This window comes from Xyrauchen texanus, chromosome 29, assembly GCF_025860055.1.
Source record: "Xyrauchen texanus isolate HMW12.3.18 chromosome 29, RBS_HiC_50CHRs, whole genome shotgun sequence".
Lineage (NCBI taxonomy): Eukaryota > Metazoa > Chordata > Actinopteri > Cypriniformes > Catostomidae > Xyrauchen > Xyrauchen texanus.
This window is the reverse complement of record NC_068304.1, coordinates 13,730,189-13,748,740: the sequence shown is the minus strand read 5'-3', so window position 1 is coordinate 13,748,740 and position 18,552 is coordinate 13,730,189. Positions and strand designations below refer to the sequence as shown.

Genomic DNA, 18,552 nt, shown 5'->3' with positions numbered 1-18,552 from the left:
ATAAGCTGTTCAGCAAGGAAGAAGCCAATGCTCCAAAACTGCCATAAAAAAGCCAGACTACAGTTTGCAAGTGCACATAGGGACGAAGATCTTACTTTTTTGGAGAAATGTCCTCTGGTCTGAAGAAACAAAAATTGAACTCTTTGGCCATAATGACCATTGTTATGTTAGGAGTTAAAAGGGTGAGGGCGAAGAACACCCTCCCAACCATGAAGCATGGGGTGGCAGCTTAAGTTGTGGGGGTGCTTTGCTGCAGGAGTGACTGGTGCACTTCACAAAACAGCATCACGAGGAAGGAAATTATGTGGATATATTGAAGCAACATCTCAAAATATCTATCTGTCTGTCCGTCCAACAGTCTCTCTCTCTCTCTCTGACTCTCATACGTCACTCAGCTCTCGTCTCTTCTCGCGGTATTTGCATGAGTTGAGCGGGAGCAGGCAGCGATGGAGGACGTGGAGCTGACGGTGGATCTAACTGAGGACATCAAACAGGAGGATTTAGACGGTTCTCCGGCCGCAGAGGGAGAAGTGGAGCAAAAAAAGAACGTCAATGGCGATAAAACGTAATTTATGCTATTGTAAATCAAAAATCGCACATGCATTGCGTTTATTACATCTGTGGTATTGGCGCGGCCTGTGCACGATCGGAGTTCGATTACAAAAACAAACGCCTTTAGTTTCACTTAAGCTTTTCTTTATTTCCATCCATCTCAGCGGGTATTTCAAGATATTACCATCGTTTCCTTATATTTTCCATATGTATCCCCTTTCCTTCGAGCGTTTCTCGTGTTTTGTGGCGCTGTGGTCATTGGCTGCGATTTCCAATCAAAGCGGTAACCAATAGCAACCGCTCCGCGATTATCGTGCAGTTGATTTTTTTTTTTTTTTCTTCTCAGGTTAAAGTGTTTTCAGCAAAGCATTAAATGTCTATGCATCTATAAAACAATTTTTAGTCTCTTAGACTCCCGACCACATAAACATCGGGCTATGAACTGTAATATGCCTTATACCTTATCTGTTAGGGATAGACGTACAGTCTCTTCATTGGGCTGTACGGCGGTTTAAAATGTTTAATTAAAAAATATGTTTCCAAGGACATTTAGTAGACCTGACGCTCCAGACAGTTGTGGACAATTAGATGTGGTAAAGATGGCGCTAATATGAATAAGGACTATTGGGTTTTGAACTAGTTTGCATAATAAATATTTTGGTATAATTTATCCAAAAATGAAAATTCTCTCATAATTTACTCACACTCATGCCATCCCAGATGTGTCTGTCTGACTTTCTTAAGCAGAACACAAATTAAGATTTTTCTGTAGGTTCACACAATGCAAGTGAATGGCGATCAGACCTTTTTGAAGCTCCAAAAATCACATAAAGGCAGCATAAAATTAAATGTCTTCAGAAGGCATATAATAGTTGTGGGTGAGAAACAGATCAAAATGCAAGTCCTATTTTCCCTCTAAATCTCCACATTTGCATTTGAAAGTCACTGTTTAGTTTCAGTTTCAAATCTGAAAGTTAAAGTGGAGATTTAGAGGAAAAAAAGGACTTCAAAAAAATATTTTTTCTCACCCAAACCTATTATATTAATTCTGAAGAAATGGATTTAAAAACTGGAATTATATGGATTACTTTTTTGCTACCTTTGTGATTTTTCGAGCCTTCTGAATGGATTGTGAATAATAAAAAATATGTTGGCCAATGATTTAGCTCCCTTCGCTAAACTCCGGCCCCATTTGGTTACAGTTGCTCGCTCTGACAAGCTCTGCAGATCTCATACTTAAATCTTGCAAAGTGCATGCTATGGATTAATGTAAAGAGTTTTTAAAAAGAAAGAAAAAACATTTAGTGTATCCTCTCCAGGTACCACGTGTCACTATTACAAGTGACCCAGCAACAAAGTTTTGACATTTCGTAGATCATTTCTGTAAAATCCTGCTTAATACCGCTCAAACACACATTACTCCCATAGACTCATTGGCAAAAAGCAAGCGCTCATCAAAAAATTGGTGCACGGCAACAGTTGCTAAGACAAGATTGGTCAGCAACGCTTTTAAGACGGGGCTCAACAAATCGTCAATTGTCGCATTTATGTATTATGATCATATTTGGGGGGGATAATGTCAGTTATCTGTTTTTAAACATGTTTGGATTCATGAGAAAATACAGTCAAATGCTATATATATATATATATATATATATATATATATATATATATATATATATTAGTCAAAAGGGATTAAAATATATTTTCTCATCTAAGTAGTTGCTATGTTTAATTTCAGAGCGTTACCACTGTCTTGTAGTTTTTAATTGAATTTATGCAGAAGTTGTCTTGCTTAATTACTTTGAACAATTTTTGCATATTGTCTTCGTCTGTCTGTTTGCAGGGATGCAGAAGAGGCCCCTAAAGAGAAGCTGGAGCCCAAAGAGAAGAGTTCTGGGGGCCGAAAGTCAAACCGATATCACCCCTATAAAGACAGACATGGCGGTTCAGGGGACAAGAAGAGTGGCCACAGAAACAGAGTGTTTATTAGCAATATCCCGTATGATATGAAGTGGCAAGCAATTAAAGATCTAATGCGTGAGAAAGGTAACCCATACAGAGACTGAAGCATCCTTACATCAGCTCCCTCTCTCAGTTTCTAGCTTGTATCTCTCATTTAGTGTCGTTTAAAGAAGGATGGATGTATGTTGGATAGAGTCTGTTCTTCTCAGGAGAGTTTAATGCTGTTCTGGTTTGAATATTTTGACTAGGTTATTTCAGGTTTACTATGGTATTTGTTTAAATGTCTCTCAGATAATTTTATGTATTTACAGTAGAAAGTGACACAGATAAACATCTGAACTTCTGGAATGTGGTTTATTTAACTGATTTTGAAGGATGGCACAGGTGGGTGGTTAAGTGATTTTCAACTGTGTAAATGTGTAGAATTCTTTGCACTTCTATAGTTGAATGTAGTTGTATAGCTGCCTGGTGTCAGTAAATAAATGGAATTGTGGTGTTTGGGGAGTTGCCTTGAGGTTTCAGGTGTGTAGCGTTGCACCCAGGTTTCAAACTTGTGACGAGACCACTGGTGATTTAAATGCCTTGTTCTCTGGTATTTTCCCTTTGTATGTCTCATGTAGTTGGTGAGGTTACATACGTGGAGCTCTTTAAGGATGGAGAAGGAAAGTCAAGGGTAAGTGTTGGTGAATCTGCGCTGTGCGAGGTTGAAATCCCCTCCGCAGCATCACTCATGTGCTCAGGGCGATTCATGTGACCTGGGCTTCTGCCGGTAGACCCGATATTGTTGACCTTTGACTTTGGGGATAGCGTGTTGATGTTTACCTCAGTAAAGACCATTATTTGGATGTACTGTAAATTGGTTTACACATTTGGCTGGAGTCAATTTATCTCACATTTGATTTGGCACATTTGATGATTGCTCAGGTTTATTTTGATTTGGAATTAAGATCATGCAAACTGATCTATGAGACACTATCTGTCAGCTGTCCTTCCTAAACCCCCTTCATGCATCTGTCTGTTTGATTGGTTCTTTCCCGTAACAACTGTAAGATTCCATTTTAATCTGTTTTATTTGCCCCTGGATTAATCATTTTATTTGTCCATCTCACCATAGAAACCTCCAAATGAAATTAAGCAAAAGCTGGTTTCTAATTTAAAACAAAATATTTATTCAGAAGCATGTGTTTTAATTGATCTTTTTAAAGCACTAATGATATGAATCACATTCACATGTTTCTCTCATTCTGTAAATGTTTCAACTGCTTACATGATTGTGGGGTGTTCTGATTTTTTTGTTCCATCTTGTCATCCTCTGCAACTCTCTGGGCTGTGCTCCTGCAGGGCTGTGGGTAAGAACCATTATTAATTATACCAATACCATTTAAAATGTTGATTTCACAGTAAAAACTAATATGATGTTGAACACACTCCTTTATTTTCCTTTATTAAAAATTACTTGTTTACAGTGTATCTTCTCGCTGGCAAAGACAATGAGAAACAGAACAGAGAGCACAATCTTTCTGCTTTTCCTGTATAGTTCTTTAATTTTGTAATCTGCACACTGTTTATGTAGTTGGCTCAACAGAATTTGAGAAATTTTGAAGTTGATTCTTTATGAACAATACTGCAGTAAGACTAGTATTATTACCTTTTATCTTCAAGTATCCACTTGATACAAAATAACGGTACATTTGACATCCCTGCTTCACACAAATTGGTAAATGTACCATTAGCATGTTGCCCGTATACTAACGGCTGTGCTTCTTTTGCAGTGTGGTTGAATTCAAAGATGAAGAGTTTGTAAAGAAAGCTATTGACGTCATGAGCAAACATGATTTAAATGGAAGACCACTGAACATCAAGGAGGTAGAGACCCTCATAACACTTTCCTTCTACAGTTTTCTTTGCCATGTGATGTTGTGTGGACCTTATCCCTTCTTAAGGTCCTTTTTGACCAGGTTCAGGTAAAGAATGTTATAAATACAGCATCGTTTTTGGTAGGGATGTCACAATACCATAAAAAAAAACATTAATTTTAACAACCCAGGCCCCCCTCAGAAAAAGTATTTTTAGCAGTTGTGTGCTGGTAATATGTAGTAAATACAATGGGGCTAAAGACCCATTGGATGTTATTTTATGTGAAAACATTAGATGGCAGAAATAACTGTTATAGCACCTTCCTGAACACCTGTAACACTGGGAAGTTAGTGGGAAGGAATTCATTTATTGCAATAGATATGCAAAGTTTGCCCATTTTGACTGCTGTGTGAAATAGACACTTTGGGACCACAACAAAACAAGAATTTATGCAATTTTAGTGGTTTTCAATATTGGTCAAAAATTACCTGAAGGACAAAAGGATGCAGTTTCTTAAAACAATAGGAGGGTTAACTGAATTGTTGGGTTGTTTTTAGGATCCTGACGGCGAGCATGCACGTCGTGTTCTGCAGAAAGCAGGGAGGATGTATAGTGGGGGGAGAGGGCAGGACGCTGGCCCGGGGGGTATTAATGTACCCCCTTCTATCAGCAACAACCCCAATATCCCCCCTGACATCATCAGTGCACTGCAGGCTGGCCATCTGGGGACCACCGTATTTGTGGCTAACGTGAGTCACTTGTTTGAAAATGTACTGAGCTACGTTTGATTGAGAGTGTGTCTCATTCACTATAGGGCTGAGCAATATGGCAGAAAAATAAACTCTTTTTAACTAATGGACGATTCACGATTTTAACAAATTTTTCTTTTCAATATTAACATTTTATTGTTTCAAAAAACAGGATTGAAGTAACAGAACATACACAAAAGGAATCAAATTATATTATAATATATGTCCCTTCCTCTGAACATCCTCCTCCCACCCCACTACAAACATCCAGTGGTCCAACACAAAATGAAAGTATACACAAATAAAATTGAGAAAACACTGAAGAATAGATAAAAAAAAAAAATACAAATCATACTTGTAATATTACAAATCTCACTCCACTGCCCCTCCCCGAGAACCCTCCAAAAAGGCCAAATAGTTGCCCCATTTTCTATTAAACAAATACATGCTAACTAGCCTTCTATACGACATTCCCTCAAATGCCGCAGCCTTGCCCATTGTGTGCCACTCTTAAAACGAGAGCGCTCCAGACTTCCATCACCTAAGAATGATTGGTCTGCCAATCATAACAATGTCTAGGACCCAATTTTTTATATATTTTTCCCCTATATTAATGACCGCCCCATCACCTAAAATACAGAGTCTGGGGCAAAATTTAATTTGAGTGCACAGCATGTCACATAAAACTCTGAACCTTCAACCAAATGTTTTGGATCTTAACACACCACCAAAACACATGGGTCGTGTCCCCATATTCTGATTGGCATTGCCAGCAGGTGGGCGTGTCTTTTAAGACCAAGCCTATACAATCTAAAGGGTGTCCAATAGAATCCATGTGAAATCTTAAATTGCATGAGGCGCACCCTTGCATCTCTGGATGTAGACTTAATGTTTTTTAGAATCTTAGCCCACACTCCCCCCCTCCAATACAAAGTTAAAAATGTTCTCCCATAATCTTTGTTTTTTGAAGTTGAAGCTTTGTCCCCTAGACTCTGAATTAGCAGGGAGTAATACACTAATGCCTCATGACCTTTTCCAAAGGCAGTAATCACTAATCCCAGAGTGTCTGCCACTTTAGGGGGGTGTATGCTTCTCCCAAAAAATAGTACAGAGCAGGTGGTGCAGTTGTAAATATCTAAATAATTGAATATTTGACCATATTTTCAAAGGATCTCAATACTCCACTCTCATATATGTCATAGAGTGTAGTAACCCCCTCACAATCCACTCTAAGAAGCAGAAAGGGGACTTATTAATACATCATTTTGGGTTCAGCCATCTGCTCGAAGCAACATTTAAATAAATGTCTGAATTAAACATTCTGGATGCTTTTGTCCACACCGCATACAAATGTGAGATAACGGGGTGTCATTTCTCTGGATAGTTTGATAGAAAGGCTTTGCAATGGCGAAATAGGGGCAAGAACTTCCTGTTTAATACAAAACCAGGGAGGGGCTCTCTCAGGTGGAAGCGACCAATGAGCCAAATGTCTGAGACCGAATGCATAATAATAAAACAAAATCTGACACCCCTGCTCTTACTCGAGCCAGCACGATATAAAAATGCCCACCCCATATCTTTACTAAATGTTCAGCTTCCTGCAGAGAAAGGTGTGTTTCTTGAAGAAATCATATTTCATACGCTTAAGAAATGGGTGCCCCAACCCTTTCACATTCCTCGTGGAGAGAGACAATCCACTCATTAACATTTAAAATTTTTACATATAAGAAAAAATAAATCTTGTGCCAAAGACAAGATTATAAAGACCACATTCTAACATTAGTGCAACAATCAAATCCCCTTGGGGAAAAAAAGCGTGTGCATTAACACCACGCACGACAGTGCCAACTGGTGTCCATCCCTCCAAACTCAAACAGTCCATGCACGCCTATGAGAGCCCCCTCGAAAACCTTGCCATCAGTCTGCTCAAGTCCGGTGTTTCTATACACATTCTGTGAGACTGAATTATGCAGCAAAAGATAATCTACAAAACAAACTCCAGCCAATAGGCAGAATACACACAGCATGTAGCTTCATCCATAAAACTAACCTTAAGGTGTTATTCTACAAAATAAACTCCAGCTGATAGGTGGCACCAGCACAAAAAAAACATGCAGGATACTCAGACTGTCAAGTGGAATTTTAGTGAGCTGGTCCACTCGGCTGCAACATGAATGCAAGCAAATTACTTTCTCCAATGACTTTGCCAGAAATACTCCACAAAATATACTTCAGCCGATTGGTGGAATAAGCACAAGGAGCATGTAGGTTCATCCACAAAACTGTCCCCAAGGTGTGTTGCGCTACTAAATAAATTCCAGCCGCTAGGTGGTACCAGCACAAAAAGATTGTGCAGAATCTTCAAACAGTCAAGCGAATGTTCAGTAAACTGGTTCATTACCTAAAGATGACTTACTTTAGGAAGGATATTGCTTGCTGTGGGCATGTGAATGTTTTATGGCCATCCTTATTCTCAATTTGGCCAGGAATATCAGTGCAAAAGCGACCTTCCGTTGATGTAAATGTTTCTTGTATTCCTTGAATTGATCACGTTTCTCTCTTGAGTTCACAAAATCTGGGAAAAAGAAAATCCAAGAAAGCCTTCCTTTTACTCCTTGCCTCGCGGGTCTTGATCGGGTCCTTTTTCCTTCCTCGGATCGTCGAGCCGGAACCCGGAGCTCGCTCGATTTCCAGCTTATGGCCTGCTATGTCGAGCAGACTCAAACAGGCCATCCAGGAGTTTCACCGAATCCTGTTTCCTCTACTCCCACCTGGACTCCCATGATACTGATGTTATTCCTCCGTCTACGGTTTTCCATGTCCTTCAACTTCTCCCAGACACATTCCAAATCCACCTTAGTTGCTAGCGGATTAGAAGACAATTCCCTCTCTGATGACTCCAGATAATCGATCCTTTTCTCGACATCCCCCACTTGAGACATCTGTAAGCTTCGTTTCCATGGCAGTGATCCTTCAAGTTAGCAACGATCTTCGTCAGCATTGCCGACATGTTCAGCATCTCTCGCCGCATTTCCTGCATCTCTCCAACCAAATCGACTCCGGTGTAGGCTTGAGCATGTACCGTAATTTCCGGACTATAAGCCGCAACTTTTTTCCCACGCTTTGAACCTCGCGGCTTATACAATGACGCGGCTAATATATGGATTTTTCCCGCTTTCAAATTTTATATATAAAAAAAAAAAAAAACATTCTGTGACGTGCTCAGTTTTTTGGCGGCGTGAAGCTTTCATTAGACCAATGAAATTGCCGAACGGGTTAAGGTCAAAACAACTTTTTTGTTTACTGTTTAGATTAAATCGAGCGCTCAAACTTCCCATCATTCTGATTACGGTAGTAATTTTGTCACCCTCACCATGGCAAAGACATGGAGAAATGCATATGATGCAGCTTTCAAGTTGAAGGCGATTGATCTGGCTGTTGGAAAAGGAAATAGAGCTGCTGCACGGGAGCTTGGTCTTAATGAGTCGACGTCGACGATAAGACGCTGGAAACAGCAGCGTGAGGAATTGACTCAGTGCAAAAAGACAACTAAATCTGAGGCTATTTAACTCCGACACCGAAGGAGATGACTTCAGTGGTTTCAGTGCACAGGACGAGGAAGATAGTGACCAATGACTTTATTGGTAGGCTACTGTTTACTGCAAATGTTTTATTACAAGCCGTGTGTGGCAGCGGGGGCGTGGTCAAGCGCCCGTCCGGAAGAAAAAAGCTGTAAGGGCGCTTATACCTGCGCTAAATTATGTCTAACACCGGTGTCTAATTTCAAGTGCCCTGCTTCACGTGTCCTTCTTGGGAAAACTGTCACGCGGGCACCAGTGTGACAGTTTTCAGCAGGGCACTTGACGCTCCAGGTAAGGCTTTTAATGGCCACAGCAATGTTTACAATCAATTTTATAAAGTTTCTCAATTCTTCTATGCGCCAACACTAGACTGACGTGTGTCACTCTCTCAGCTCTGTGGCTGCTGCCTTTTTATGCCGCTCTCCCCATGCTTACTGAAATTAGACACCGGTGTTAGACATAATTTAGCTCAGGTGTAAGCACCCTTACCGCTTTTCTCTCCCGGACGGGCGCTTGACCACGCCCCCGCTGCCACACCGTGTTTCGTTAAATTTACCGGTAGGCACCTGCGGCTTATAGACAGGTGCGGCTTATGTATGTTCAAAATAATATTTTATTTAAAAATCAGTGGGTGCGGCTTATATTCAGGTGCGCTCAATAGTCCGGAAATTACGGTAAGTGTCCTTTAATGCCTCAAAGCCCGAGACACATTGTCCTCCTAGAACAGCTATTGAACAGAGTATATCGAATCTCACCGGTTTATGTCATAAAAGGTATTAAAACTAGCAAAGTGCGCAGAGCTCTCTGTTCACACGTCCGATCCTCGCGTGGTGTCATGTGACTCCCACATGATTATATTTTCTTCGCCTTTTAAATGTACAACATTTCAAATAATATGTTCTTTATTAGAATGCAAGGCAAATTTGTTAGAGAAATAAAAGTTATTTTTATTAAAGGAAACAAAGGTGTGCAAAAACAGTGCATCAAACAGGAAGTTGTCAAAATAGTGTAAATATTAAATTAAAATCTAATAAACCCAGATGTTCCGAAACAATAGAAAAACTGCTAAATACTACTTGGCCAATTACATTTATTTCATCTAAAACAAGTCTATCTTGAAATCAATATCTAAAAATGATAGTTTATCTAGAAAGGACTCAATGTATGATGGAGACGCGCACAGCAAAATGAAATAAATGATCATAACAGTTCAACCCGCAAAGTTTTTCAAAATGATCGCTTGCCAGATGTTGGCTATAGATGCAGATAGAACACTTAAAACACATTACAGTACATAATAATTAACAATCTATCTGAATCGTCATCGTAAAAGGTGCGGTGGATGTTTTATTCTCCCAGAAATATCCTTTAGCCTTATCCATTTGATTTTAATTGACGTACCCGTAACTGTCACATAACTAACACTTTATTATGGGCAAAAAGAAAAGGAGATCATTCATCAACATGTGCATGCCGAGTCCAGTTATGGTTTTAAGCCGGTGTATGCATGATGGACAAAGTAGAGCTACAAACACTGTACAATCGTTCTTTTATTTCAGTCTCTGTGTTGTTAACCTGTCATGTTCATTTGAAGCGTGCAACACACATGCAAACAATTTTTTAAAAAGGTCAATGCAAATTTAAATAAATCAGAAAAACCACCTAGCCCTAATTCATTAACCGTAGTTTGTGTGCAAAACCTGTGTAAATGTTTTTGTGGAGAGTCATCCATGATTCACATTTAAATTTAGGATAAATGTTAGAAATTTAAACCACTCATATGCAAAAATATGAGGTATTTTGAGAATAGTATGCTTGGTTTTACTAAAAGATCTTGCTGTGCAAGCTTCCCAGGAAGAGCGCATCTAAAGGATACGTTTGCTGAGAGACTAATATAAATTAAAAAATGTAGGCGCACGCTTATTTAGGTTAATCCAGTTTCATCAACATTAGAATGTAAGGGTAAGCGCACCCAAGTATGCAACCTGTATGCCGTTATTGGTGAATGAGACCCAGTGTGTGTTTGACACCATTGAGCGAATCACAGCTCTATCTTGCCTCTCATAGCTACTGTAATCCTTGGAGTTTTTAAACAGCCCACGATTAGTACATTTCTGTTTTAAGAAATTTACAAATGAGCTGCTAAATGTGCTGTGTGACCCCCTGTTTTTGATGAACCTCATCTGGTGTGTTTCTGTGCAGCTAGACTTTAAGGTGGGATGGAAGAAACTGAAGGAGGTGTTTAGTATGGCAGGAACTGTGAGAAGAGCAGATGTGAAGGAGGACAAAGACGGGAAGAGTCGAGGGATGGGGACAGTCACCTTTGAACAACCGCTGGAGGCTGTTCAAGCCATCTGTATCCTCTCACATATCTTACCTCATTGTCTGTAGTAATGTTCCAAAACTCTTTGAAGATGGCTTCCTTGGCAGAAGGGATAGTTCACCCAAAAATGAAAATTCTGCCATTGTTTACTCGCACTCATGTTGTTCCAAACCTTTAACCAAGTATGTTAGTCTAAGTCAACATTCACTTTCGGAATGCTGTTTGCATGGCACACAGAGATTATGAAGAGTGCACTAAATCTGTAACTTATGAGGATCTATTTCAGTTAGGATGATGTCTTTGAAGGTAGCTGTGTGTAGAACAGCACTGTCTGATACTGCATTCTTCCTTCACTCATGCTCACAGCTATGTTTAATGCTCAGATGTTGTTTGACAGACAGATGCATGTGAAAATGGTAAGAAATGTTACGTAACTTATTTGTTTGGAATTTTTGAATGTTGGTCATGCACAGCAGCTCTCAGCCTTTAATTTACATGTTGTGTCTTTATTGTAGGATGAGAAATCGCTTCCTGCAGATGACTTCAGACCAGCAGAAAAACAACCCCAGTTACCCAGTATGAATGCATTGTGTTTGTCTGTGGGGTTTGATTGTGTTTATAACACGGATCTGTTGAATGCTTGATTCTGATTATTTTCCAGTAACCGCACGGCTATGAAGTTATTCCAGGTCTTGACCGCATAACGGTTCCATATTACTTCGCCAAATCATTTCAGTTATTTCAAAGAGCCGTACAGGCTACCACAGCAAAATAACCAAATAAAACAAATACATTGGAAGTACATCAGTTAAGAAAGACACATAATGTCTTAAATTTAAACTTTTCGAAAAGCGCCCTCGCTGCGCTCTTTTCACCCAAACTCATACAATGTATTCTGTATTATCCAAAACAACTTTTAATTTTGTTTTTCAACCAAATCATCTTGCCAGAGACACAGTGTAAATCACCATTGCGCTCCCCCGCCCCCTCTCTTTCAAGCTCTCACAAACTCTCTCCGGAGCAAAGTTAGCGCACCCTGTGACTCACTGGGATTGTAAACAGTTGTTTAGCAATACCAAAGCTATGTACAAGAATGGCAGCGCTCGCTGCTGATAAGTAAACTTATACTTGCATATTGGCACCTTGAATCGATGTTAATCCTGACGAGAGCCACTTCAGACACCGATAATTCCACACATGATCTGTTTCTCTCTCTTGCTTACATACACACAAATGCACATACAAACGCACACAAGTGCACACTATCTTGTTATTCCAATTCTGAAAATCGGTGCATCCTCCGTTGCTAGTTCTAAATTTAAGTTTTCAAATGAATAAAAGTCTTGAACTATATCAAAGCTAGATGCTGAATCCATGGCCAAAGAAAGTAGTTCCACTCTCAAGAGCGTTTCAGGGAAAAAAAATCCAGGAATTGTCTTGAGATAAAACCCTGAACGATGTCTTAAGTTGTGGTAACCGTGGAATAATTGACACCAGCCCCTTGAATTATTGAAAAATAATAATGGTGTCAGTGATCTGATCTCAATCTTTTAGACACCTGTATTTTTGCTGACCACTTGTTAGATTTTCAGTAGAACACTAAAACTGATGTGTGTTTGCAGGAGGTCTGGGGGGCATCGGCATGGGTTTGGGCCCCGGTGGCCAGCCGATAAATGCCAACAATCTCAGTGGAGGAGGAATGGGCTCGGTGGGACCTGGAGGTATGTTTAAAAGATATTACAACTAGATGCCTTTTTGTATCGAGCTTCTCTGGTTAATTATTACTGTAAGTATTATACTACACTTAAGGCTGGGTGATTCTGCTAAAATGTACATCTTGATATTTTTCAGACATTTGATGATATTCTGAAAATATATTTAGATATTTATTGATCTGAAATGGCTTGAAATAGTGCATTTTCCCAGTCAGAGGGACCATCATTTCAACCAGAAAGCCATTGTTAAAATTCTTTTATTAAACATTTTAAAACAATTTGGTAAGTGGCAACGAAATAAAAAATCTAGATAAAGTTTTTCAAAAAATGAACAAAAATTAAAACCCTTTTGAATTGCGTTTCAGTATAAGATAGGGCTGCAACTAATTATTTTGATAATCGATTAATCTAACCAGTATTAGAACGATTATTCGATATTCGGGCGATTATTGCAAAGATTAATCATTAGCTCAACCAATTATTCAGCTTGTGCCCTGACTTAAAAGGTTATATTAAACATACTTAATAACAATAAAGAGGACAAAATCATCTTTTAAAAATACCTCAAAGACATTCACTGAATTAACCCTTTTTGTTTTGTTTTTTTAAAGTAAAGAAATTCACTGTAAAAATCCTATTATCAAGTGTTTTTGTCTTGTTTTCATTTTTTAAATTGTCTAAAAATCCTTAAAACAAGATACATTTACTTGAAGCTAAATATAAGATATATAAGACTTTTTTTCATTCAGTGCAGCAAAATATACTTAAATTCAAGATCTATTCTCTAATAGCGAGTCTAAATATCTTATATGCTGCTTAGGTGAATGTATTTATTTTTTTTTAAATTAAGGATTTTTAGATATTTTAAAATGTATATATTTTATATTATATTCAACATTCTCAGATAACAATAACAATGGTTTTTCTGCAGTATAGTTTTTAAAGAAAATGTACATAGTTTTAAATGAGTTAACTTTTATTGGAAAACAATCAAACTTATTTTGTTGCAGAATGGGGTGAAGACTAACCTCTCTCACCTTTGTTCACTTCAATCCATCTTTAACTCACAAAAAAACAAACTGTCTCGTATTAATAAAACTGCGTATTGCCAATTTTCTTCACGATAAGAAATCCACAGTGACTTATATTATGATTCAATAAGTCGTGAGCCATCGCGTTATAATCTAGATTTAGCAAGTGCGTGCTCGAGGAATGAGCGTCCCTGTGACCGTGTGGATCAGCCAGATGCAGTTTCAATCTCTCCCCCTTTGGTCGGGACATTCATGCAACTCTGCACATGCTGACTGCACAGAGAAATGCTAGAGTTGGAGTTTATAGTTAATTACATGACCTGCATTTTAACTTTAATAAAGCTATAACACATTAAAACTGCATTTAAGATAAAACACCAGGGTGTTTCCTTTTAAAGAGCTCCGACTTCACTTATTCCACAACGAGAGTGCTTCTGTATTTACTTATTTGGTATTTTTGCATTATAATTCCCTCATGCATTGCAATGTACAATGTACGAATTGAAGCTGTTGGGAAAGTTTAGAGTGCACCTAGACTGTGATCGGTGTAATTCTTCTCAATCAGGCGCAAACTGCAGTACTGCTCCTGTGCATCATCATTAGAGTTTAATGTGATCCTGTGTTATGTTAAATGAGATCAAACGACTAGTCGACAATGAATATTTTTGACAATTTTATATTGTCGACGTTGTCGATAACGCCGACTAATCGTTTCAGCCCTAGTATGAGATGTTTGGGAGATTATTTTAATAAACAAATATGTTCACGGAGTCTCCAATTGTTGAATCAGAGTTTTGAAATTATTATTGAAATGTACCTTTTGAACTGATTATTATTGAATTATTTGCAGGAATGGATGGACCAGGATTCAGCAGCATGAACCGCATGAGTGGTGAGAATCTGATCTGATACACCAACTCTCCAACTACAGCATTATCTATCACAAGCTTCATCATTGTATGTGTATGTGTAGGAATGGGAGGAGGCTTCTCTGGGATGGATGGAATGGGAGGTTTTGGTGGCAGAGACATGGGACCCATGAGCCGAATGGGAGGTAATACATAATTTTATCAATCTGTCTCTCTTGTCTGTAAGATCTCTTAACAGCTGTGTCTCTCTGCACAGATATATATCGGTCAGGAATGACAGGGATGGACCGGGACTTTGGCAGGAGTGATCTGGGAATGAACCGTCCATTTGGAGACTCATATGGTGGTCTCTGTGAGTACAGCCGTGTATGTTTTTAGAGATCGGACGATAGTGTTTTTACGACCAGTAGATCTTGTTGCACTTTACGATTTTAAATTTGTATTCTATTATTAATCTTTGTTAATGTTATTCATAAATATATATAGGGATGGGGATGATATATTGAATTTTGATATTAAAAAAAAAAAACATATTGAGGCAAAACTAACTTCTAAATTTGAAATTGTCATTTATCATTACATGGACCGAAAACAATAATCACACACATCCACTACACCTCACTCCACTGTCCCTCCCTGAGAGCCCTCCAAAAAAGAAAGATATTTGCCACATTTTTCCACAAACCGGTCTAGTTTCCCCAGTCTTCTGGATACCACCTCCTCAAACGCTGGCACTCGGGGCCATCTCTGAACACCAATCCTGAAATGGGGGTGCTCCAGCCGACTGTGAAAAAATAATCACATGTACAAGTTTTCACAGCCTTTGCCATGACACTCAAAATTGAGCTCAGGTGTATCCTGTTTCCACTGATCATCCTTGAGATCATTCTACAACTTGATTGGAGTCCACCTGTTGTAAATTCAGTTGATTGGACATGATTTGGAAAGGCACACACCTGTCTATGTAAGGTCCCACAGATAACAGTGCATGTCAGAGCACAAACCAATCCATGAAGTCCAAGGAATTGTCTGTAGACTTCCTAGACAGGATTGTATTGAGGCAGACGAAAGCCACTCTTCAGTAAAAGGCACATGACAGCCCACCTGGTGTTTGCCAATAGGCACCTGAAGGACTCTCAGACCATGAGAAACAAAATTGTACACTTTGGCCTGAATGTCAAGCGTCATGTCTGGAGGAAACCATGCACCGCTCATCACCTGGCCAATACCATCCCTACAGTGAAGCATGGTGGTGGCAGCATCATGCTGTGGGGATGTTTTTCAGCGGCAGGAACTGGGAGACTAGTCAGGATCGAGGGAAAGATGAATGCAGCAATGTACAGAGACATCCTTGATGAAAACCTGTTCCAGAGTGCTCTGGACCTCAGACTGGGGTGAAGGTTCATCTTCCAACAGGACAACGACCCTAAGCACACAGCCAAGATAACGGAGTGACTACGGGACAACTCTGTGAATGTTCTTGAATGGCCCAGCCAGAGCCCAGACTTAACCCTGATTTTTAGATCTCTCCAGAGATGTTCAATGGCTGTGCCATTCCCCTTCCAACCTGATGGATCTTGAGAGGTCCTGCAAAGAAGAATGGGAGAAACTGCCTAAAAATAGGTGTGCCAAACTTGTAGTATCATACACAAAAAGACTTGAGGCTGTAATTGGTGCCAAAGTTGCTTGCAAAGATTTCAAACAAATTTCTTTCACATTGTCATTATGGGGTATTGTTTGTAGAATTTTGAGGAATTTAATCAATTTTGGAATAAGGCTGTAACATAAGAAATTATAATGTGCATTTTTCATAAAAATAAAATGTTCTGTCGTACTTTTGTCCTTTTTAATTGTCGAATCAAGAGTATATCGATTGGTGAACCATTTTTTATATCGAACTGAATCGTGAGAACCATATCGTCCCATCCCTATAAATATACTATTGTTGTTTGTTAGTTTATAATGCATCAATGTTAAACTTTTAATGTTACTAATGTATTATATCTAAAATTAACCTTTAAACAATTTAAGAAATGGTGTGTAAAAGTATTGTTTTCTACTGAACACCGCTGTAATGCAGTTGTTTGGTGCTATTGATTAGAGACCCACCAAATGGGGTCTACTTATGGGTTAACACTTTTATTAAAGAACTGATAATCAAATAATACAAATGTGACCATCAGTAAAAATATTGGGCAAACCAGTTATGTCTTGTGTCTTATGTAGTGTTTATTAAAGGCCTGCTGTTGACATGTTACTCATTCAATGTCCATTATTTTTTCTTGTTGACATTAACCTGAGCTGAAATTATTTTGATTCTTGTCTGTTGTCTTGCTCGTCAGGTGGAGGGTTTGGAGGAATGGGGAATGTGGGAATGGGACCCATGGCCTCTGGATTAGGTCCAGTCACCTCACTCAATCTCACACATACACATTTCAGCCCTGCTTTTCAAGTGGTGACCCAACAAAATGTATTTAAAAAAAGTAGAAAACCGCTGCATACAGTATGACACTGCTAGTTAATCCAGATGGACTGTTTGTGTTTTAGGTGGAGGAATGGGTAACATGGGCATGAACACTGGGTTTGACCGGATGGGCGGGAATATGGACATGGGCCGTGGCTTCGGCCAGTATGGAGGCAGTTCTGGTCACATGGGTGGATTGAGTGACAGGGGAATGGGGTCTAAGGGAGGATGCCAGATCTTCGTGAGAAATGTGCGTATTATCAAAATTAATAAACTGTTTACTCTGTTGGTATCTCTGAAGTGTGTTTTAGTAAAAACATATGTGTTCTCAGCTCTCATATGATCTCACCTGGCAGAAGTTAAAGGAGAAGTTCAGTCACTGTGGTAAGTGTGTGGTGTTGGTGTAAGTAATGGCACAATCTCGTTATAGGGCACCATTTCATCATATTTAATGCATTACAAACTATAGAAACTGTTGTAAAAATGCAACACTCATCTACAGGTCAGGTGATGTATGCTGAAATAAAGATGGAAAACGGGAAGTCCAAAGGATGCGGAACGGTCCGTTTTGATTCTCCAGAGAGTGCAGATAAAGCCTGCAGAATGATGAATGGAACCAAGATCAACGGACGAGAGGTTGATGTTCGAATTGACCGCAATGCATAAAACCGACATTAGCACCCACCTGCATAGCCCAGCTTTTTTGTTTTGTTTTAAAAACATCATAAATTTAATCAGTGAACAATTTCGCCAATCACTTGAAATCAATGTTGTTGTTTTTTGTAAACCCTTTTTAATTTGTCTGGTGCCAGTCTCTATTTGAACTAATACATTTTAAAAATTAAAGGTGGCTGTTGTAAATTACATTTTTGGATCTGAGTGGTCTGCTGGATATTGAGTTATTTCTAACGAAAAATGCCTGGGTCATATTTCTAAACCATTAGAAATGTAAAATGTCTGAATTTTGTTTCTGAATTACAGTAATTAGAATTTGTGGGGGAGGGGTGTGTGCTTTATGAGAACAATCATGATGCAAAGAATCTTAAGAAAATCAAGCCTAATTTAGAACCATAAAGCAAAACATCTCTAATTTGATAATGGGGTGAAATGTAACCCGTACGTGTATGAAAGCGGTTCTGTAGCCAAGCACGATTCTGTAACTATGGGCACTTGGCATTCACAAAAGTAGTGAGGAAAAGTTAAAGATATTTAAATAGTTCAAAATGTATTCTGGGAAAATGAAGAATTTAATATATAAAAGCAATCAGTCTTTGACATATCCCCACATCAATAAAATAAAAATAAAAAAATCCTTATGTTTACATATAATGTCTTAATTGTTGGAGTACTAACGTTACAGACCCATGTTGACCAAAATCCCTGAGCAATAAAGTTTTATAAAATCAAATAACTTGTGGTCGCTGTATAAAAAAAAACTGGGGAAGA

General features: G+C 38.8%; 1 protein-coding gene across 1 annotated transcript; it reads left to right on the top strand.

Moving 5' to 3' along the window:
* Positions 1 to 435: 435 nt before the first annotated feature.
* Positions 436 to 18,411, top strand: LOC127623147 (myelin expression factor 2-like). Its single transcript, XM_052097419.1, has 17 exons — positions 436 to 565; positions 2,399 to 2,601; positions 3,138 to 3,190; positions 3,859 to 3,866; positions 4,290 to 4,383; positions 4,932 to 5,123; positions 10,907 to 11,060; positions 11,394 to 11,443; positions 11,543 to 11,603; positions 12,650 to 12,748; positions 14,624 to 14,665; positions 14,747 to 14,827; positions 14,899 to 14,994; positions 16,985 to 17,041; positions 17,190 to 17,356; positions 17,439 to 17,490; positions 17,609 to 18,411. Exons 1-17 carry the CDS (start codon positions 447 to 449, stop codon positions 17,770 to 17,772), a joined length of 1,692 nt encoding a protein of 563 aa, XP_051953379.1. The 5' UTR covers positions 436 to 446; the 3' UTR covers positions 17,773 to 18,411.
* The last annotated feature ends 141 nt before the right edge of the window (positions 18,412 to 18,552 follow it).

Coding starts and splice junctions, on each gene's coding strand:
- LOC127623147 (XM_052097419.1), top strand. CDS start 447: ATGGAGGACGTGGAGCTGACGGTGGATCTAACTGAGGACATCAAACAG. Junction 566..2,398: donor AACGTCAATGGCGATAAAAC/GTAATTTATGCT, acceptor GTCTGTTTGCAG/GGATGCAGAAGAGGCCCCTA. Junction 4,384..4,931: donor GACCACTGAACATCAAGGAG/GTAGAGACCCTC, acceptor GGTTGTTTTTAG/GATCCTGACGGCGAGCATGC.